The sequence below is a fragment of the Sorex araneus genome, chromosome 3 (genome assembly GCF_027595985.1).
Source record: "Sorex araneus isolate mSorAra2 chromosome 3, mSorAra2.pri, whole genome shotgun sequence".
Taxonomy (NCBI): domain Eukaryota; kingdom Metazoa; phylum Chordata; class Mammalia; order Eulipotyphla; family Soricidae; genus Sorex; species Sorex araneus.
The window spans coordinates 138,561,212-138,582,698 of NC_073304.1; the positions used below are offsets into that span (position 1 = coordinate 138,561,212).

At 44.0% G+C, this 21,487-nt stretch overlaps 1 protein-coding gene across 1 annotated transcript in view; it reads right to left on the reverse strand.

The window, feature by feature from the left end:
- The window catches only part of BFSP1 (beaded filament structural protein 1), a 45,258-nt gene extending 24,699 nt beyond the window's left edge, over positions 1 to 20,559 (reverse strand). Inside the window, exons 1-4 of the mRNA XM_004610970.2 lie at positions 20,216 to 20,559; positions 16,003 to 16,063; positions 4,086 to 4,181; positions 1,560 to 1,652 (exon numbers count right to left, since the gene is read on the reverse strand). Of these exons, the coding sequence (XP_004611027.2) occupies positions 1,560 to 1,652; positions 4,086 to 4,181; positions 16,003 to 16,063; positions 20,216 to 20,559 (594 nt within the window). The remainder of the gene's footprint in view (positions 1 to 1,559; positions 1,653 to 4,085; positions 4,182 to 16,002; positions 16,064 to 20,215) is intronic.
- Positions 20,560 to 21,487: the final 928 nt, after the last annotated feature.

A 21,487-nucleotide genomic window follows, 5' to 3' on the forward strand; every position in this document is an offset into this window, starting at 1 on the left:
ACCTGAGGTCAAAGTGATAATACTGCAGATAAGGTGTTTGCCTTGCAAGTGCTGACCCTGGTTTGATCTCTGGCACCAGACATGGTCCCCAGGTCCCCTGCTAGAAGTAGTCTCTGAGTGCAGAGCCAGGAGTAAGCCCTGAGCACCACCGGCTGTGGCCAGAAAACAAAAACAATAAAATTAAAGTTACCCTATTAACTGGTAGAAATTTTGTACACAATGCATCAGACAAAGGACTGATATTCAAGATATATAAAGCACTCACAAAGATCAACAACAGGGGCTGGAGCGATAGCACAGCGGGTAGGGCATTTGCCTTGCACGTGGCCGACCCAGGTTCAATTCCCATCATCTCATATCATATTCCCATCATCATCTTAAACTTTTTAAGAGGCAAATATTTTAGCAGATATTTCATAAAAAGATACATGAATGACAAATAAGCAAATGAAAACATGTTCAACATCATGAGTCATTAGGGGATTAAGTTAATCCCCGAAATAAAACCACAGGTGTTAAAATGATGTATGTATGAAAGGTCTAATTAAGGTCAGAGTTATAGAACATTAGGTAGGGCGCTTGCCTTGCACGTGACTGACCTGGCTTCCATCCCTGGTACCTTATATGATCTCCAGAGGTCTGTCAGGAGTGATCCCTGAGCACAAATCCAGATGAAAGCCCTGAGCACAGCCATGTGTGGCTCCCACCCCAAGAAGAAAAGTATAATTAACAGTACTGGAAATTCTGGTACCTTAATAAAAATGGTTAAAATTTAATTAGCAATGGGACTGGAGCGATAGCACAGCGGGTAGGGCATCTGCCTTGCACGCAGCCGACCCGGGTTTGATTCCCAGCATCCCATATGGTCCCCTGAGCACCGCCAGGAGTAATTCCTGAGTGCAAAGCCAGGAGTAAACTCTGTGCATCGCCAGGTGTGACCCAAAAAGCAAAAAAAAAAAAAAAATTAATTAGCAAATAAATAAAACCACAGGGAGACACACATATACAGAAGAGCAAAAAGCAGAACCATGACCAAGCCTCTGCATACCCAATGCTAAGACGGATGCAAAGGACAGAAAAGCTCTTCAGTGCTGCTAGGATTGCAACAGGACAGCTCCTGTTATTTCTTAGAAACTGTCCAAGGAAGAACAGCCCATAATTTTCAAGGAAGAAACACCTGAGAAAGGGGTCAGGTACAATACACATCCCCACATACCAACATTTATTCCAAATATCTAAATAAAGGCATTACAGTTCATGTCAAAGAGCAGAAGAAACTAAGAGAGAACATAAAATCAGTACTAGAGCAACAGCATAGTGTTTGCCTTGCACACAGCAGACCCAGGTTCAATCCTCAGCATCTCATATGGTCCCTAAAGCACTGTCAGGAGTGATTCCTGAGTGCAGAGCCAGGAGTAACTCCTGAGTATCACCAGGTGTGGCCAAAACCCCCAAATAAAAAGATCAATTAATAAATAAAAAAGGGAATGCAAAATGGGCCTGAGGAAGACCACCAAATCCAGATATCCATCCCCTGCCCTCTAGGCTCCAATTCTTACCTCCCTCATCACACCTGTAATGCCAGAAGCTTGAGGGGAGGTTTGGATGATGTGCTGCAGGATGCTGATATAAGTCTTCATTTCCAGGAGATTCTGTTGGGTGACGGAAAGTGTTCTCATTAAAATCTGAGCTAGGGCCAGGGACATATACAAAGGACTAGATCACATGCTTTGCACGGACAAACCCCAAGTTTATTCACAGACATCCCAGCACAAGAGATGTAGTCCTGGAGAACCTCTAAGCACTGCTTGCCCAAGCACAGATCCTAACGCCCCCACTGGGAATGGAACCTGGTCCCACTTTGAGCATTGCCTGGAAGGCTCAAAGAAACAAAAACATCTGAGCTGCAGTAACCCCAGTCGTATGTTCCAGCATGGCAAACAGCACTGAACACTACAGATCATGGAAAATGACAACAACAATGAGGCTGATGAACAAATTGAGGCTTAGTTTGGTTACACCCCTTGGTTACAGGAATATTTTGAGGCTGCCTTCACCTAAATATCAGAGGTTAAGAAAGCAGAGGCAGGAGGGGGCAGTGCACTGGGGTAGGATGCTGCCTTGCAGGAGGCTAACCTGGGTTCTCTCCCCAGCACCCCATGTGGTCACCCAAGCTCAGCCAGATTGATCTCTGGATGCAGAGTCAGGACTAAATCCTGAGCACTTTTATGTGTGGCCTAAAAACTAAGGAAAGGAAGGGGAGGGAAGAGAAGGGAAAGGAAGGGAAGGGAAGGGAAGGGAAGGGAAGGGAAGGGAAGGGAAGGGAAGGGAAGGGAAGGGAAGGGAAGGGAAGGGAAGGGAAGGGAAGGGAAGGGAAGGGAAGGGAAGGGAAGGGAAGGGAAGGGAAGGGAAGGGAAGGAAGGGAAGGGAAGGGAAGGAAGGGAAGGGAAGGGAAGGGAAGGGAAGGGAAGGGAAGGGAAGGGAAGGGAAGGGAAGGGAAGGGAAGGGAAGGGAAGGGAAGGGAAGGGAAGGGAAGGGAAGGGAAGGGAAGGGAAGGGAAGGGAAGGGAAGGGAAGGGAAGGGATGGGAAGGGAAGGGAAGGGAAGGGAAGGGAAGGGAAGGGAAGGGAAAAGTAGAGATAGTGAGGGTGGCAGAAGAGCCCCTGAGAGTACAAAGTACTCTTTCTTACCAAGGAGTACTTCAAAAGTGCCTGGTTAATAGGTCCTGGACTAAGTCACTAGCAGTGTGTAGCCTCAATGAAACTGTTTAAGCCTCCTAAATCCCATACCCTTTGATAGAGGAGGGATAACCATCTGGGGTGTGCCAAATCCCCTTGTTCAGCAGAGCACTAGTACAGGGCTTAGCATGAAAACTGATAAGGTGGCAGAACTGTGGTTTTCCAGAGAGCACCTCTCAGCCAGATGATGGTTCTCTTGCTCAGGACATCACACAACTCCATCTTCTCCCACTTTATCCTCATCCAGGCCAACAAATGAACCCCTGCATAGGAGTACAAAGAAAAACTGCCTTCTTGCCTCAAGTGGGATAAGTCTTGTGGGGTGACTCATGCTCCTGAGTCAGCAGAGGGACATCCCTCAGTACAGAATAACAGACTGGACTTATGCCGAAGCAGGCACCCGGAGAGGGAAGAAAGAACTTGAGGTTTACTGAGCAAAGCAACCCCCCACCCCAGCTTATATGGTACCAAGTTCTTGATCTATGTTGCATCAGTTCAGATTTATCCCAAAACAGATTATTATAGATTAAATATTGTGTCCCTCCAGACTTGACATGTTGAGACCTTGCCCCTTAATGGCATAGAATTTGAAGGTGGACCTTTGGGAACTAATTGTATTTGGGTTAGATTATGCCTGTGAGGACGTTGTGATGGGACTATGACCCATATAAGAAGAGACATCAAAGAACCTGCTCTCTCCTTGCAACTCTCCATCTATAAGCTCCCAGCAAAGGCCAGATGGGGCCCACGGTGAAAAAAAAAGGTGCATAAAAGGAAGAACCAGAGGCAGAGTTGAAAACAACAACAAAACAAACCTTCACTTGCTGAAAGAATTGTCTTAATCCAGACCTGTGTAACATCACTTTGGGAACTGTGACATACTACAGACACAGGGGGTGGGAGGGGGAGTGATGGAGAAGTGATGGAGAAGAAGGAGAAAGGGAAAAGGAAAGAAGGAATAAAGAAGGATTGAAGAAGATAAAAGGAGAAAGAAGAATGAAAGAAGGAGAAGGAGGAATAAGGAGAAGAAGAGGAGCAGAAAGAGGAGAAGATGAGCAGAAGTAAAAAAAGAAAAAAGAGGAGGAGGAGGAGGAGGAAGGTGGAGGAGGAAGAGGAGGAGAGGAGGAAGAGAAGGAGACAAAAAAATGATATGCATAGTGTTATACACACTAACCTCCTCCTCTACACACACCAGGTTCACCAAGTGGGTCGAGCAACCAACCCATCAACCCTTTGGTACCAGGGTACACAAAAGGTAAACCATTTGCACTCCTCAGATGCAAATGTTTGAGACACGAAACCTCAACCTGGTCTTCTGTAAGAACGACTTAAGAAGGACTGTGGTTACCTTTTTGAACCTGTCCTTTGCTGCACTGATATCATCCTGCAGAAACTGGACTTCAATCTGAAGGCGCAGGTTCCTCAGTAAACCTTCATCAGCTTCCTACAGCGAGAATGACAGGTAGTGTGGAGGTATTAGAATGAGTATTTAGGCCATGTGTGGGAGAACCAGACCCTTGGGGATTTATTACAATGCAGGCTCTTGTTCAGTAGGTCTCAAAGAGCATCTAAGAATCCTCAGTTCTAGTGAGACCTTGTCTCAGTTCTTTGGACCTGGTTTAGACTACTAGTTCTCAAACGGAGAGGGACACAGAAAATTTTGGTCGTTGCCACCTTGGTGCTAGAATGCTACAACTACCATGTGGTCGACAACGACCAGGGAAATAGTTAAATATTCATTCTGTAATATACAGAACAATCATCGCAACAAATAATTTTCTTGTCCAAGATGTCAATCATATCAGGGTTGAGAAACCTTGACCTAGAGTACCAGGTGAAAAGTTAGAATATAGTTATATATCAAATAACTTAATTTTTAACTATATTTATTCCCAATCATCATTACTGAGTTCAGTTTCTAAGACTAAGTTTTCCCAAATTATCCCTTGAATTATCTTCTCCCAAGAACTACTGATGCTAGTATTTCTCTAATACAAATTACAACTTTTTGAACTATTGTTGTGGTGATGCCATTTTTTTTAAAACTGGAAATGACATTTTGACAGAAGCCTGATTATCCTCACCAAATTTTATAATAACTCACCAATTGTAATTTCATTGATTTTTTTTGTTTTTTATGTTGTTTTGCGTTTTTATTGTTAGTTTAGGTAACATATCACAATAGTGTTAATATTAATTAGTTGAATATATAGTTACTGCACCCTCACTACCACCAAAAGGCAAAAGACCCTCCACCACTCTCTTTAATGTCATTTCTAGTTGGCCTCATGCTTTTCCTCCTCTACTACTTGTTAATCTCAGTTTGTTTTGTTATGGTGAAAAGAGAGGGAGTTTGAATTTCCCAACTGGACTATTAGGTTATCTTAATTCTGTTGGCGATATTCAAGGAGCCCTCGTTGGAGCCCACAGAGCATAGGCTTTCTTCTCTCCATCAGGTCTGAGCAGGGGGTGACTATGCCCACACAAGTGCTGTGGAGCTTTTTCACAGCCTGTTTATTCTGGTGCTGATTGGCCTTGACATCCACCAAGAGCACAGGTCTGCTATTGTCTTCTGTCTCCTTCATGGCTAACTCAGCTCTCAAAGAGAAGTTAGTGATGGCATAGGAGTCAAGCTTGTTTCTCTTGGAACAAGCTCTTCTGGAGATATTTTGGTTGCCTTCTCCATTGCAGCATTTTGAGTCTTTGGCAGGTGGATGAGGTGAAGATTTTCTTTTTGTGTGTGGCTATAGATGCCTTTCAGCCCTGCTTTCTTGGCCTTCAAAATGTATATATGTACATATATGTGTGTGTATATATATATATATATATATATTTTTAAGGGCTGGAAAGATAGCCCAATGGGCAATGGGTTGAAAGCATGTTTTTGCGATGAGATCCAGAGCAGCCGCACACGAAAACGGCCCCTCTGCTCCTTAAAGACTATGATCTTGGAGGTCTACTAACCCATTTTGGCACCCAGCGGCTTCTTATAGAAATGCATCTAAACTGTGAACTGAGCTACAACTCCATCCTGCCTGGGGAGGAGAAAGGATTTTCTCTCTCAACCCTCTTTTTCTACACGGGACATGGCAGTGGCAGCAGCGGCAGCAGCGGCACCCATGTGGCGTCCGCCATCTTCTAGAACTCACAACCCAGAGGTATGAGTTTGCAGTGATGTGGCTCGCAGGAGACCATGGGATGGGGGTGTTACCAGCACGCTTTCCGCCCAGATGAGATCTGGAGCAGCAGCGCATTAAAACAGCCCCTCTGCTCCTTAAAGACTATGATCCAGGAGGTCTACTACTTTTGGTCTACTACATTTTGGCACCAGCAGCTTCTTATAGAAATGCATCTAGACTGTGAACTGAGCTAAAATATCAGAAATCCAAAAGCTCATATAATCTTCATTCTCAGCAATGGAAAACAAATTATCAAATGATGCCTTTTCAGCAGGTTTGATTGTTGGGGGGAAATTCCAAATAATAATAGTGAGTTCCCTGTTGAAATATTGAAAATATTCAAAGTATAGAGAGAATAAAGTGAAGATCATTAGCCACTCGGGTGGGGGGGTGGGTGTGGGAGGGGAGTATATTGGGGTTCTTGGTGGTGGAACATGTGCACTGGTGAAGGGATGGGGGTTTGATCATTATATAACTGAAACTTAAACCTGAAAGCTTTGTAACTTTTTTTCACAGTGATTCAATAAAATAAAAAAATTTTAAAAAAAAGAAAGCATGCCTTTTGGCCGTGCTGCGGATCGAGCATGATGGAAGAGCCCAAAAGAGCGCCCTTGGACTCCAAGCAGCCCACTGAACTAATTCCGGCACAGGATCGGAGACCCCACGGCGGGCTGCGAGAGTGGAAACCGGGCATTCCCCAATTCTTTTAACCTCTCTCTCTCAATCCCTTCCTCCCGAGCACAGCGCAGGGTCCACGGCTTCCTGAACGCAAAATGGAGACGTCGAGCCTCTCTCTAGGTTTCTCCATCTTATGAGCACCATATAAGGGTAAAAGTTTGTAGTGATGTTATTTCTGGTTGTACTTTCCCTGGACTTTATACAGAAACCCAAAACCGCGCGGCCGCTGCTGTGGCCGCGCACCTAATGTCATCTTAGCATTAGCAATATGTAATGGTTCCTTCTTAATGGGTCGGACTTTTGTGGGAGATCCTAACAAGAATAGTAAGTCTTTTGCTAAAATATTGAAGGCAATCAAAGTGGTAGCCATCTCTCTAGACTGAACTAAGCTATATCCCCACGCCGGCTGAGAAGAAATATCCTTCTTTCTTGGGAAGAAACGCGGCGTGGCGTCAACCATAGTGTGATGTCCATTAAGCAAACAGACCTGGTGGCGTGGGAATGGGATATAAGGGGAAAAATTATGTACATGGAACAGCGGGACGCTGGTGGAATCTCGAGCCAGAGCCGATACCAGCGCAAGATTTTTGGTTCCAGAAACTGCTTGCAGACACTCTACTAGACTATCAACTAAGCCAGAGCCCCACGCCAGCTGATGACGGGAAATAACCATCCTCTTCGGTTTTTTTTTTCCCTTTGTCAGACAGCGTGGCGATTACTAAACAGGCGTGAACTCGGTGGCTCGGGGCAAGGGGGAAAAAGAAAAGTTATGTAACAAACAGCGGGACTTAATATCTCTATATTCTTAGCAATGGAGAACTATCAAATGCTTCCTTGGCAATAGGACTGTCTTTTTCTTTTTGGGGGGAAATCCCAGCAACGGTAGTGAGTTGTGTGTTGAAACATGGAATGTAATCGAGATAAAGCGTAAACGAAGTGAAACTTATCACTTACAAGGGTGGGGACTGGGGAGGTGGGAGGTGGCGGCAGGTATACTAGGGGGGTTGGTGATGGAATATGGGCAGTGGTGAAGGGAAGGGTGTTTGAGTATTGTATAACTGACATAATCCTGAGAACTATGTAACCCTCCACATGGTGATTCAATAAAAAAAAAAAGAAAGCATGTTTTTGCGTGCAGAGACTCAACTTTAATCCCCAGCACCAACCCACATAGTTACTCCAAGTGCAGAGCTGGGAGTGGTCACCAAGGACTATATGGGTGTCCTTGAAACAAAAAGAAAAAGTAGTCAAGAAAAAGTAGTCAAGTACTTCTGTTCTTACTTAATGAACAGAGGTAAGACCATAGATGTATGATGGCTGGCCAAGATATTTTGAGATACTCTCCTTGCACTAGTAGATCCAGGGATCCCTCGGTCATCACTCTTAGGAAATGCACTTGACTTCATAATGCTTCCTTAAAAGGTCACTGGTGTAGGAAAAAAGACTGATGCTGACAATAAGGACATCAGAATTCTGACTCCGTTGTCTCATCTGCCTTGAGTAAGCTTTTTATTCAAAGTGCTGTCTTAGCCCCTAAAATACCACAGACTTAGGACTTTCATGAGGCCTATAGCGCATGCATAAGGACTGTGGGAGCTTGCAATAGAATAATGCCTATTCTATAAATAAAACAAAATAATTAATTTGATCTAAAGCTACAGCAAATGTTCAGGAAGTAACTAACTTTCAGCCAATTCAAGCTTCTGAAGCCATTTCCCCTGCCGAAAAAAACCTAAAAACTTAAAAGGTTTATCCTCAGAAACTGAAGAAGTATGTTCAAGGCCAAACTGGACAATTGCAAAACATTAGGAATCTATCTTAATGCATTTTTCTCACACAGGACAGTGGGTAGAGCATTTGCCTTGCATGTGGACAGCCCAGGTTCAATTCCCCAGGGCCACACATGGTCCCCTGAGCACAGAGTCAGGAGTAAGTCCTGAACACCACCAGGTGTGGCCCACAAATTTTTAAAAAATTTTTTAATAAATTAATTTGAGAGAAGCCTCCAAAGCATGTTGCTCTGGAGACCTGGAGGTGACTTGCAGGCCTCAGGATGAAGAATTTAATGCTCAGGCTTAGTGATGCTGGGACTCTGCAGGTAATGCTCAGGGAACCGTGTGGTGCAAAGGATCAAACCTGGGACCTCCACATACCACACATGTGCTCCAGCCCTTTGGGTTATCTTCTAGTCCTAAAATTAATTTTAATACTATTTTTACATCACTCCATATACCCAAAATATTATCAGTTCATCATGTAACCAATATCTCAAAGTTTATTAATTATATTTATCTGGTCTTGTTTTCAGACTAAGTCCTTAAAATCTGGTGTGTATATTACATTTGTAAAACATCACAATTTGAACTTCCTAGCTCTCAACTTCACGAAGCTAGTGAACATCACAGCTCTATAGAATTAACTGCAGGTTCTCCTTTTTGTTTGTTTGTTTGTTTGTTTGGGGTTTTTTTGTTTGTTTTGTTTTTCATTTTTGTTTGGTAGCCACATCCAGTGAGTAAACTCAGGCTTACTTCTGGTTCTGTACTCAGGAATCACTCCTGGCGATGCTGAGGGTACCATATGGATGCCAGGGATCAAACGAGGTCAGCCATGCGCAAGGCAATTGCACTACCTACTGCATTATAGCTCTGGCCCTAGAGCTTCTCTTTTTTTCTCAGTTTCTGCTCTAGATTTCAGCTCTGGTCTCTAAGTCCTGTAATTTCCAGTTAGCACTTCCTTCCCTTTCTCTGAAACGCCCTTCCTGGGTTCCTTAAACTGGGCTACCTGGGAATTCTCAGACAGAAATAAAAAAGGATTCTTCACTGACTAGCCCCCAGGTTTCTTGCTATTTTCTCCAAGGGTGCATTTACTTCTCAGCCCTGGAAATGGGTCTCTGCTCTCCAAAATTGGTTGCCTTAAGAAATCCACATATGTAGTCTAAGATGGGTGGTTTAAAACAAACAAAAGCAGAAACAGAAGTTAGAAAATGAACCAAATTACAAAAGGGGCTGCATGTTTCCAATAACAGGGCTCTAATTTATCTGAACAATACTAATACTGAAGCCTCACAATAAGTGATTAGTTTCTTCATTTATTCTGTTGAATTTTAATGAATTTGTACTTTTGATAGGTTCTGTCTTTAAGATTTTACCAATCTGGGGGCTTTGAGATGGGTCTTCAAATCCTGTGTTGCTGGGATAGTTTAGTCTAAACTCATGAAAACACATTATTGTTTCTTTCAAAATATGCACACACTCCAAGAACAGATGACTGGTTAAAGAAACTATGGTACGTCTACATAATGGAATACTATACAGCTGTTAATAAAGATGAAGTTATGAAATTTGCTTATAAGTGGGTGGACATGAAGAATATCATTCTAAGTGAATGGAGTCAAAAAGAGAGGGACAGACATAGAATGACTACACTCATTTGAGGAATATAAAATAGCATAATGTGAGACTAACATCCACAACAGTAGAGACAAGGGCCAGGAGAATCACTCCATGGTTTGGAAGCCTGCTTAATGAACTGGGGGAAAAGGCAACTGGGATGAAAAAGGACCACTAAGTCAATGATGGTTGGAGGGATCTCTCGGGATGGAAGATTCGCTGAAAGTAGACAAAGGACCAAACATGATGGCCTCTCAGAATCTCTATTGCAAACCATGATGCCCAAAGTAGAGAGGAAGTAAGTGATACAAGTGGTGCCCAAAGTAGAGAGAAAGTAAAAATGGAGATGCTTGCCACAGAGGCAGGAGGAGGATGGGAGGAGTGATATTGGGACATTCACTTGTATCACTTGTCATCCCGTTGATCTTTGATTTGCTTGAGCGGGTGCCAGTAACATCTCCATTTATCCCTGTCCCATTCTACTGTAGCCCAATGGTATCTGCTCACTCCAGGAACACGAAGAGCCTCAAACCATTCATTCAGGGTTTTGACAAAGAAGTCTGACCATCTTGTAGGTGGGCAGCCACATGGTCTTTTGACATCCCATGGAACCTAGTTGGTAACAGCTCTAGTCCAGCGGTCATCTCTAAATTGCATTACATGTCCAACCCATCTGATTTTTGATTCCTTTGCAAACGAGAAAGTGTCCCTGATTCTTGATCGTCAACCGAGGTCGGAATTCTCTCACTTGAGTGAAACATGATACTCCAAGCATAGCTCTTTTGATTCCTCTTTGGGATACCCGAATAGCATTCTCATCCTGTTTTCGTAGGGTCCAGGTCTCTGAGGTGTATGTTAGTGCAGGAAGAATGGTGGAGTTGAAAAGATGTGCCTGGAGCCAGAGGTTCTTCGTCCTCTTCACCACTTCTTCGATGCTCTTGAAGGCGTTCCACACTTCTCTTTTCCTCCTGCGCTGTTCTGTCACCAAGTCATTCCTCACGTTGAGTTCTTGACCCAACATAGCTGCTGCAATCGGAGATGTTTGTTCCATTGAGAGCAAATGGAGTTTCAGGGACTATTTCATTTTTCATGTGCATCGTCTTGTTGAGATTCAGCTGCAATCCGACCTTTCCACACTCGTGGTCGAAGTTGGCCAGCATTTTTGCCGCTTGGTGAATGTTTGGCGTTATGAGAATGATGTCATCAGCAAAGCAGAGGTGGTGTAATTGCTGACTGTCTATCTTCACTCCCATTCCTTCCCATTCCAGTCCTCGCATGATGTTCTCAAGGGTGGCACTGAAGAGTTTCAGTGAAATGGTATCACTCTGCTGAACCCCTCTCTTTACATCAATGATCACTTTCTTGTAGAATGGTGAGATTCAGGTGGTGAATCCATAATACAGCTCACAGAGGATCCTGATATACTGAGTTTGAATGCCCTATTTGGCTAGGGCTTCAATGACCGTTTCAGTCTCAACCAAATCAAAGGCCTTCTTTAAATCAATGAACATTAGACAGAGCAGCATGTTGAACTCTCATGAAACTTCAATGAGTTTGGTCACCGTGTGGATATGTTCGATTGTGTTGAATCCTTTTTGGAAGCCGACTTGCTCGCATGGTTGTCCTTTGTCTAGTGTTCTGCCTATTCTATTCAGGATGACTCGAGTGAACACCAGTAGATGATGGACAACAGGCAGATTTGGCGATAGTTGCTGGTGTCCTGAATGTCTCCCTTCTTGCACAACAAAACGGTCCTACTGGTTTTCCACTGGGACAGAACCTTGCATATGGACAGGTAGCGTGTGAAGAGCTGAGCCAATGTATTGATGAGTACTGGCAGCAGATTCTTCAGGTGTTCGAGTCTGACCTTGTCTGGACCAGGTGCTGTATGCTTCTTTACCAACGAAATGGCATGTCCGATTTCATAAGGGAGAATGCTGGGACCAACATATCCATTCTTCAGAATTTGGTATGTGGGCAGGTAGACGTGGCTGTCGAAGAGACCCGAGTAGAAGTCGTCAATAATCCTCTCCATTGCCCTTCTGAAGATGTGATAGATCCATCAGGATGTTGGGAGGCAGTCATCTTGGTCTTGTAGTTGGCGAAGGACAGGCAAGCACTGTGAATACTTTTCCCGGCTTCTGCCACATCGGCCAACACTGCTGCTCTTCTCTCTTTGAGGTCTTCCTTTATCACTTCTCTGCACAGCTTTGCGAGCTCGGACATTAGCTTGTGATTAAACACATTGCTGGTGGAAAATGTATACTGGTGGAGGGATGGGCGTTCTATCCTAATATGACTGAAACTCAATCATGAAAGCTTTGTAACTGTATCTCATGGTAATTCAATAAAAAATAAATAAAAATTTAAAAAACCTCATGCCCACATTGCCCTTCCCTGGAAGACAGGAGCCTTGTTCTGCCACTTCTGGGTGGGGGGCGGAGGGGAGAGGTTAATTTTTCAAAAGTGAGCAGACCCCCTGGAGGTCTGTAATTTAGCTTAGCTTTCTGGATTATTCAGGACCTTCACATCAATTTGCAGAAGTTCTTCCTGAGAGAAAAGAAAGACTGGTTATCTTTCCAACTGTGGAAATACTCTAAGATCTCAGAAATATCTAGGTAATTTCTAGAGTCCTAAAAGGGAAACAACCAGGCCTAGGCAAGGACATAAACCCAAACAGCTTCAGGAATCTTAACAGCAGGGATTATTAACACCACCTGCAGAATGACCCACCTCCAAATAAAATTTTATCTTCCTCTCAAGAGTTACATTCTCGAAGGATAGTTAAGATGGGCCGACATGGGTGTCATGACAATCATCTTAACTGACAGTCCCACCAGAGCTCTGCTGAGGGGGAGAGAAATTAGAGAAGTGGGAAGAAGCCCAGACTCCTTCCAGGTGCAGTGGTTTTTGAGGAAGTGGTTCTCAACCCCAGAGATGAGACATCCTTTTCAAGGACATAGCTAAATCTGGAAGAAAGGTCAGAGAGTGTTGGATGAAGACCTGGAGCTAGTCCTGGATGTTTTTCTATCCTACACTTTCACAAGCCTCTTTAAAGACTACTGAGGATAGAATTAGGTAGAGGATTCTCAAACACCTTGCCTTTGGGACCTGTTTTGAGTCAGACTCCACCTTGTCTCATGTCAAATCCTCTAGGTAAAAATTAATCCCCTGCCTATAAAACAACAGATATCATTTGCTACTCTTGACAAACTACCCCACACTGTGGCCCTTCTGTCCATGTGGACAAGAGTAAGCTCTCTGGTCATGAGCAGACAAATGAAGCTAAGAATCTATTTAAGAACTGGAGATTGTACAGTGGGTGGGACGCTTGCCTTGCACACAGATGGCCAATGCAAGTTCTATCCCATTAGCACATTCAGGCCTTTGAAACCTTCAAGGAGTGATCCCTGAACACAGAACCCTGAGTACCACCATGGGTGGCCCCAAAACAAAACAAAAGAGCCAAAAGATCTCATAACAAATGACTCAATCATACCACTTCCTTGCCTGATCCTTTAAACTCCCTTATTCCCTGACACTAATGAAATACATGTGTGGCTGTAGACACAAATTAAATAAACATAAATCCTTCCCTAATTATATTATAACCTGGTTATTTCTCTCAGACCAATATAACAAAAAAGTTATCTATGATTCATCCATAATTATCAGAGCTTATAACTGAGAACAGAACTTAAAGTATCCCTTGTATTATTAAAGCAATCAAATATTCAAAATTTTATAAAGGGTAACTTAAGAATCATTGGTCCTCAAACACTTTTATGAGACTTTTGGAGGACATTACACCCAGGACCTCACAAATAAAAAGTGCGCCACCACTAAGCCACATCCCTGATCCTGGTGTTCAATTTTTAAGTCATAAGTATCATCCTCCAAACAAATTATCTCATGGAAATTAACATAGAGTCAAAGCAGAGACAGAAGGTACTGGGGACTCCTCATCCAGGTAGCAAATCTCTCTCAAAGAGGCTTCAAGCAACTCCATGGAACTTCAGAGTTCTGGGAACAGCAGTTTAGAAATGAGCCCCTTTATATACAGGAAGCCTTTGGCCTGATTGATCCAATGGGTCATGAAAGTACTCAGTGGAAGTTAGTCAAAGACACAGGAATTGGAATTCAGATTGGGCTTCTCTCTACTAGTTAAGAGTTCAGTACTGGGCTCTGATTCCTTACTATAAGGTGCCTGGCTTTCTTCCCATCCCTTCCTCTAGAATCGTGCTAATACCACCACTCTTGCATCCCATCATGCCAGCATTTAAAACTTCTCATGGGGCTGAAGAAATAGTACAGAAGTTAAGGTACTTGCCTTGCACAAAGTCAACCCCAAATCAATTTGCCACAATCTTCATGATTCCCGGAGGAGCTCCAGGAATGGTCCCTGAGCACAGAGGCAGGAGTAAGCCCTGAGTACAGTCAAGTGTAGCCACAAAAATTAAATAAGTAAATATGCTCAGGGTGATAATTAAAGGCCAATCAATAAGACGCCTTAAAAATAGAAATAAACCATATGTTTCTACAAGCACATTCCCTTGTTTGGGAGACAATTAATAAGCTACTAAACTACCCCCCAAATTCCCCAGTGAGTAGGTGCCACCAAATGCATACTTGCTGATCAGTCAGGAGAATTCATTAAAAAGTGCTTTCCTCTGTTTGCACCAGAATTCAGAAATGTGTCAACACTTGGGTTTCTATTGTGTTTCAGATACTGTCAGCTGTTTTTTCTAAAGCTCCACCAGCAGAAGCATCTAGATGCTTCCAAACTAAGGCTTTGGGTCAATAGTGTAATCTTAGAAAAGCATTTCAGCTCTGGTACTGTATTTGCTTTAGCTCTAGGTCATTGAACCTCAAAGTGTGGCTGAAGTCCATATCGCCTGGGAAATGATTCAAAGTAAAAAATATCTGCCAGATTCTATACTTTGGACCAGAATTTGGGGGCCAGGACTCCAGAATGAACAGGAGGTCCTTCAGGTGATACTGCTGTACACACTGATTTTCAGAATCATAGACTGGACTATATATGAAGAAAAAGCTAGAGGACTAGAGTCCAATATGCCCTGAAAAATTAGCCTCGCCAAACCCATTCACATGTTGTATTTTCCATTAGGAAGTCAACTGCTGGGCCTTGAAATGTGACCAACAAAAGTGTGACCCCCAGCACCGCACAGAGTACCCCCAGAAGTGTGAAGTGATCCCTGATCACAGAACCAAGAGTAAGCTTTGAGTACAGCTTGGTGTGACCCCAAACCCAAACAACCTCCCCCAAATCATCTAGATGCTTCTGCTGGTGGAGCCTTAGAGAAAAAGCAGCTGACAGTATCTGAAACATAATAGAAACACCAAGTGTTGACAGATTTCAGAATTCTGGTGCAGAGGAAAGCACTTTTAATGAATTCTTCTGACTGATCAGCAAGTATGCATTTGGTGGCACCTACTCACTTGGAGAATTTGGGTGGTAGTAAGCCCGGAGTTTACACCAGGTTTAGCCCCAAAACAAATCAAAACAAAATCCCTGGAGATTGAAGAGAAATATAAATTTCCCTCTCTGATCCCTTGTGAATTTTCCTAGAGGAATAAGCCTAGAACTCTTAGCCCACAGCATAAAGATATCTTTGCACTCACATAGTCACTGCCCAAGACAAGTTCCCCTCTAAATTTGGTGTTTGGAACCAGTATGTTTGGAACCAGTAAGTGACAAAGCAACAGCTGGTTATTGTAATGTAGGCATATTTGAATAACCCAGTTTAGGCAATTAACTGTAAGATTTGATTCTCTCAGAAAAACCTATATCTCGTGTTGATGAGTATATATTGAGCAAATAAGTTCATTCAATAGAAATTCAGTTGAACTTACAAGGTCAAGAAAGAGAAACAAAGCAAAAGAAATAGATGAATCTTGCCTGAAGCAAAACAAAGTGATGGTGTGGGGAACAACCACTCCAGTCCTAACGTTCAATCCTGTCATTCATTTTCTCAGACACAGGAAGTTCTCCGCTCACCTTATTAAGCTGCTCCAGCATGTCTTTTAGCAGCAGTTGACACTCACATTCATTTTCATATCTGCAAAGTGAACAGAGGAGAACTTGGCAGCTGCCATGATTGTGCACACAGTGAGCGCACATTCATCACTGCACTTCATCTGAGACATGTCTTACCCTTTCCTGTAAGAAGGAGTCCTAATTGTAAAATTATTAGCTAGTGCTACATTTTTAAGATCACTGCTTCTCAACCCTTTTCACATTTGGTTTGCACTGGAAGTGGTAACATTCACAGGGTACCTGGGAGCAGTAAATGGAATATGATTCTCCTAGCGTAGAAGACCACTATTCCCACAGCAGCCCCTACCCTGTCACCAAGAGACATGACGAGGAAGTTAGACCTCAATCTACCTGTCCCCTAAGTGTAGACAGAGACTGAAGGTAGCTGGAATATCAATACCACCTCAAACTTGGCCTTGCTGTGATTCCTTACACTATTCTATAGGCTGGCATGTGGGATATATGTCCAGTTTTCTGAATTCCACTAGTTAATCCCCACAAATCCCTGGAAGAGAGTACTGGTTATTCCCCCACCACACCCCCACCCAACCCCCAGGAAAAAAACAAAGCGGAGACACTGGCCCAAGGTTTCAGTCAGATGCTCAAAGAACTTCACCTTCATCTTGAACCCAAAACATGAACACTGCCTTCTTGAAGGTCCTAAAGAGCCTTCCAGGCCCCAGACACTGCTGAGTGTTCTTTGGAACTGATCTCCGTACCTTACACAAAGGATAAACGAACTCCCATGTGAAATAACCATCGTCACTTTGGAGTCTGTCCTACTTAACAATATGCCTAATCCATGGCAAATGCATGCCATGGGTTCAAGTCAAGCACAATAAGCTGAGGTGCTGGAAAACTGTGCTGCTGTGTTCTCAAAATTAAAAGTCCTGCCTTCAGGGAAAAAGTCACTAACAAGTGTTTTATGTGCACATACTTAGTTCTAAAGTCATCTAGAAAGTTCAGTCACAAATAGTAACAAAATATATTTGCACAAGTTTTATCACATCAGGATATCACATTTTGTAGGGACTGGGAAGTTATGGTGGGGTGAGTTTTTTTTTGGGGGGGTGTTAATGAAATATAGATCATATACATGAAAGGTATATTTTACTATTGAGCCACATTCCTGGCCTTCACAAGTATTTTCTTTCCTGTGTATGAGTGCAACAGAGCAAGATATGAGTTTTTGTTTTATTTGGGGAGGCTATAACTGACAGTGCTCAGGTATTTTGGGCTCTAAACTCATGGATAAATCCTCATTGTCTCAGGGGACCATATAGGGTACTAGAGGTTTAACTCCAATCAGTCACATGCAGAGCAAGTGCCTACCGCTGTGCTATCTCTCCAGCCCCTGAAATGAATTTTTAAATGGCTAATTCACTTTGGGAATAAAATTATAATCCAAGTCTAATATTCACCTTGTTCTTTACTGCAGAAAGCATCTAAGAATATCTTAGCTTAGAATATCTTTGGTCAACAACAGATTAAGATAATTTTTATGATGTATACAACTATCAATATATTATAGATAAGTGACTTCATTATTAAGAATTCATGATATATTCAAATATATTCATGTTAGTAAAATCATTGAGAAATCAGACAACTGGCTTCAATTATCAGATAATTTCATGTAATTAATTTTTCTTTTTGGCAATCTGAAAAATTAACTGTATCCACTATTTTGTTGTTTTGTTTGTTTTCATTTTTTTCTTGTTTAATTTAGCCTTTGTTTCACATACTGAAGGTCTAATTTAAAATTATTCAACTATCTAAGTAGAGAACATGCCTAACAAGACTACCTATACCTTCCCATTTCCACACTCATCAATTCACCACTGGAACTTAAATATGATGTCTGCGACCTCAGGCATGTGGACGTGTATGATTTTTATGATGCTTCAAATCAACTGTCCCAAACTATAAAAACTTCCCCAAGGAGCACTGGGCAGGAATAAATTAATGAATATTATTCAATCAAACACAAGGTCTAAAGTAACTGCTCTATGAGGACCATATAGCTCAAAGAATGTGAAACTAGAAAAAGATTAGGCAAATTAAACATAGACATCCCTTCACTAGGGGGCCATGGGAGTCACACTTGCCCAATAAAATGCTAGCAAACTATTGTCTAATGACCAGGTAAAGGCCATTTAGGGCTCTAGGCTTTTATTTTCAACCATTTTATACCTGAAGATATTGATTTACACCAATATCTGTCAGCATATGTGTTCATAGATCAGTAGTTATAGCCATCGTAGCAGACCTCTGGTTCTCAACCTTTCCGTACCTATTGATCAGCACTGGTCAGTGGCCTGGTGGTTGAAAGCTATTCCTCTAGAGTATCCCAATGGCACATAGAGAAGGCCTGGATTTAGCTGCATTCCAGAATTTGGTATTGTTTATCAGAACACCATTTGATGTGGGGATATCCTTACAGACATACAATTTTACACCTGCTGAAGTATCATACAATAATTTTTTTTAAATAGTCCTGCTGACTCAAAAAGCATGCAGTCTGTCAAAAGGGAGCCCATAACCTGGACAAGACGTCCCATGACTTCAACTCCTTGAACTTGTGTTAACATCTTAAACTATGAGTTACATGTTAAAATGCAGTGTGTTAGAGAAATGCAGGGGCTGGAGAGAGAGCACAGGGGTCAGGCACTTGTCTTGTAGTTGGCCAACACTAGTTCATTCTCTGGCACCCCGTGCAGACCTCTGAGAACTACCATGAGTGATCCCTGAGCACAGGAATAAGTCCTGACCCCCATCAGGTTATGGGGAGACACCACACATGAAACAAAATGCCGAGGGGCTCTGCGGTGGATCCCAGAGTCATTATGGTTAGGAAATTCCAGTTGATGCTATTGCTGCTGGCCCCTGACCTGCACTTTGAGGAGTAAGACCCAGAGCAAAACTTCCCAACCTTTTTCTTCCAGTGGCCTCCTTCCAGCCTAGTTTCCTTTCTGCGGTCTGTCCTACCATTCGGTCCCCTAGTCCCATGCAAGCCCCCTCTCTCCACTATTACACAGTTTGCACATATGACCCCCTTGGGATACCCTGGGGATCACAAAAGGCCATCTGGGATCTAAGAAACTGATCCACTGCCCTAGAGGACACATTTGGAAATAATTTCCAGGGAATAATTACTGTGAGTGATGGAGGCGATCAGACTTCACACACAGGATTTAAATATCCAACTCGGAGCAGCTTTTCACTAGTTGAAGAACCATGCTATAAGACCTCACATGTTTCTAGCCTCCATGCCCTATGTAAAGAGCTCAAATGCATCTGTTAGTAAGATGAGGGAGTAAGGATGACCTGACATCCAAACAGGCAAAAACACTGTAGTGAAGGGCCAGAGAGATAAGACAACTGGTGGAGCACTTGTCTTGCATGTTGCAGACCTGGGTTAGATCCCAGCTTCCCATGTGGTCCCCTGAACTCTCCTGAAAGCAGAGATAGGAGTAGCCCCTGAGCTTTGCTGGGTGTGTACCCGTCAAAACACCAAACCAAACACTGCGCTGAGCAAAAGGTGCCAGTCCTAGGAAGGCAGCTGCAGGGTTCCCTGTCCTCAAATTCTAGAACAGGTCAAATTAACCCGTGGCATTTGAAGTGAGGATATTGGGGGACCTTTGGTTTAGGAGTGTAGTCGCAGGCTGACTGAGAAAAAGCAGCAGGGAATAATAAATACAGATATACACATTTGTGAAAACATATTAGTCTATCTACTTAAAATCTGTGTGTTTCAAGGATCTGGGAGAGAGCTCCAAAAGCTAGCACACAGGCGTTGCTCGGGAGGCCTGGGTCCGACGGCCTGGCATGGAGCACTGCGGGAAGCGACCTGGAGCAGCCCTCCCCCTTATCCAATGCCTAGCAATGCTTCCTGTGACCCCAAAATGAACAAAACTCAGCTGTGCGCTGTTTTAATTGTAGGTAAAGTGTGCCTCTATTGAAACATTCAAAAGCAAATACTATTTTTAGTAAACTGAGGTGCCATCAGCAAGTTGGCCTTAAACTTGGAGAGAGGCGCTAAGTGGCATCCTCTGCAAAGATCAGGTCTCCGGATGAACTAGAAATGACCTCCGAATCTTGGACAGCAGCCTGCTTGCGGGCCCGGGTAGCTGGGGCCGCCCGAGCCTCAGTGTCCCGCACCCAGGTCACTTACTTGCTCCGGAACTCTTCCAGAGCCCGCTGCGCCTCGGCCCCCTCGCGCTCCAGCCGCGTGCGCCCCATCTCCAGGTCCCGGACGCGCTGAAGGTTGTCCTCCACGTGTCGGGCCAGCGAGTCCTCGGGGCGGGCCTGCTCCCGCAGGTACCGGAGGGCGTCCAGCTGCCCCCGGAGGACCGCGTGCCGCTGCTGGAGCGCGCGGGCCCGCTGGACGTGGCCGGCCACGCGCGCTCCGAGGCCCTGCAGCGCGCCCAGGTCCAGCTCTACGGGCGCCTCCCCGTCGGCGCGCTCGCACTCAAACCGCTCCCGGCAGGCCTGGAAGACGTAGCTGCGCCGGGCCATGTCCACGCTGGCGGGCGGGCGGGCGCCGGAGCCGGCTCTGGAGGCCTGGTGCCCGCGCAGTCTGCTAAATAGACGCCGGGACGTGCCAGGGCCGCTCAGCTGACGGGCAGAGCCCTCGCAGTGAGCACAAAGCTTCCCGGAGCGGCTGCACGTCTGCCTTTGTGACCCGGATTAGCAGAACCCGCGACTCAGGGGCTGGAAGGTTCAACTGAGCCGTGAGGCTTTGTCGTGTGGTTGTTGGAGCCGGGTGCCCTCTGGTTGAATGACGGGCCAGGAGGTCACGGGAGGCCTGGCTTTCCTTGGACCCGGTCCACTGGGAATTGTGAAGGCTCAGGCCAACTCAGCACTGCGCTTTAGGTCTCTTCCCTTTCCAATGAAGTTCTCCATCGACGAATTTCTGGATACCTTTTTTTTTTTCCTGATTACTTCCGCAATTCTTTTTCATAACTGCTGCATCATCTTTGTCCTTTTGTTGGTTATTTCAGAGGGCATCGCCCACAGTGCGCAGGGTTTCGTGTTGGCTCTAGGCTCAGGGGTCCATTGAGAAGGTGCAGGGGGCCAGAGCGATGCTGGGGCTGCAAGGCAAGAGCCTTACCCACTCCGCTATCTCTGTGACATCTTACTTATAAACAGTGTTTATGTTCGGCTTCTTGGCCACGGATTAAAAATAAATTGTCATATCCCAAAACATTGTGAGGCATGGTGCATCAAGGTTTCTCCTAACCCCTCTGCATAACTTAGGAGGCAGACAGTTGTGACTTGTCTGTAGATTCTGACTTTCTGAAGTGGGAGAAACAAATAATGAAGGAATCAACATAACAGATTTTTAAATGAAAGAAAACATTCTTAGCGCTTAAAATTTTAATAAATCGGTTAACTCCCCATTAGTGAGTATAAAGAATTTTATGCCATGATATTGAATTTGAAT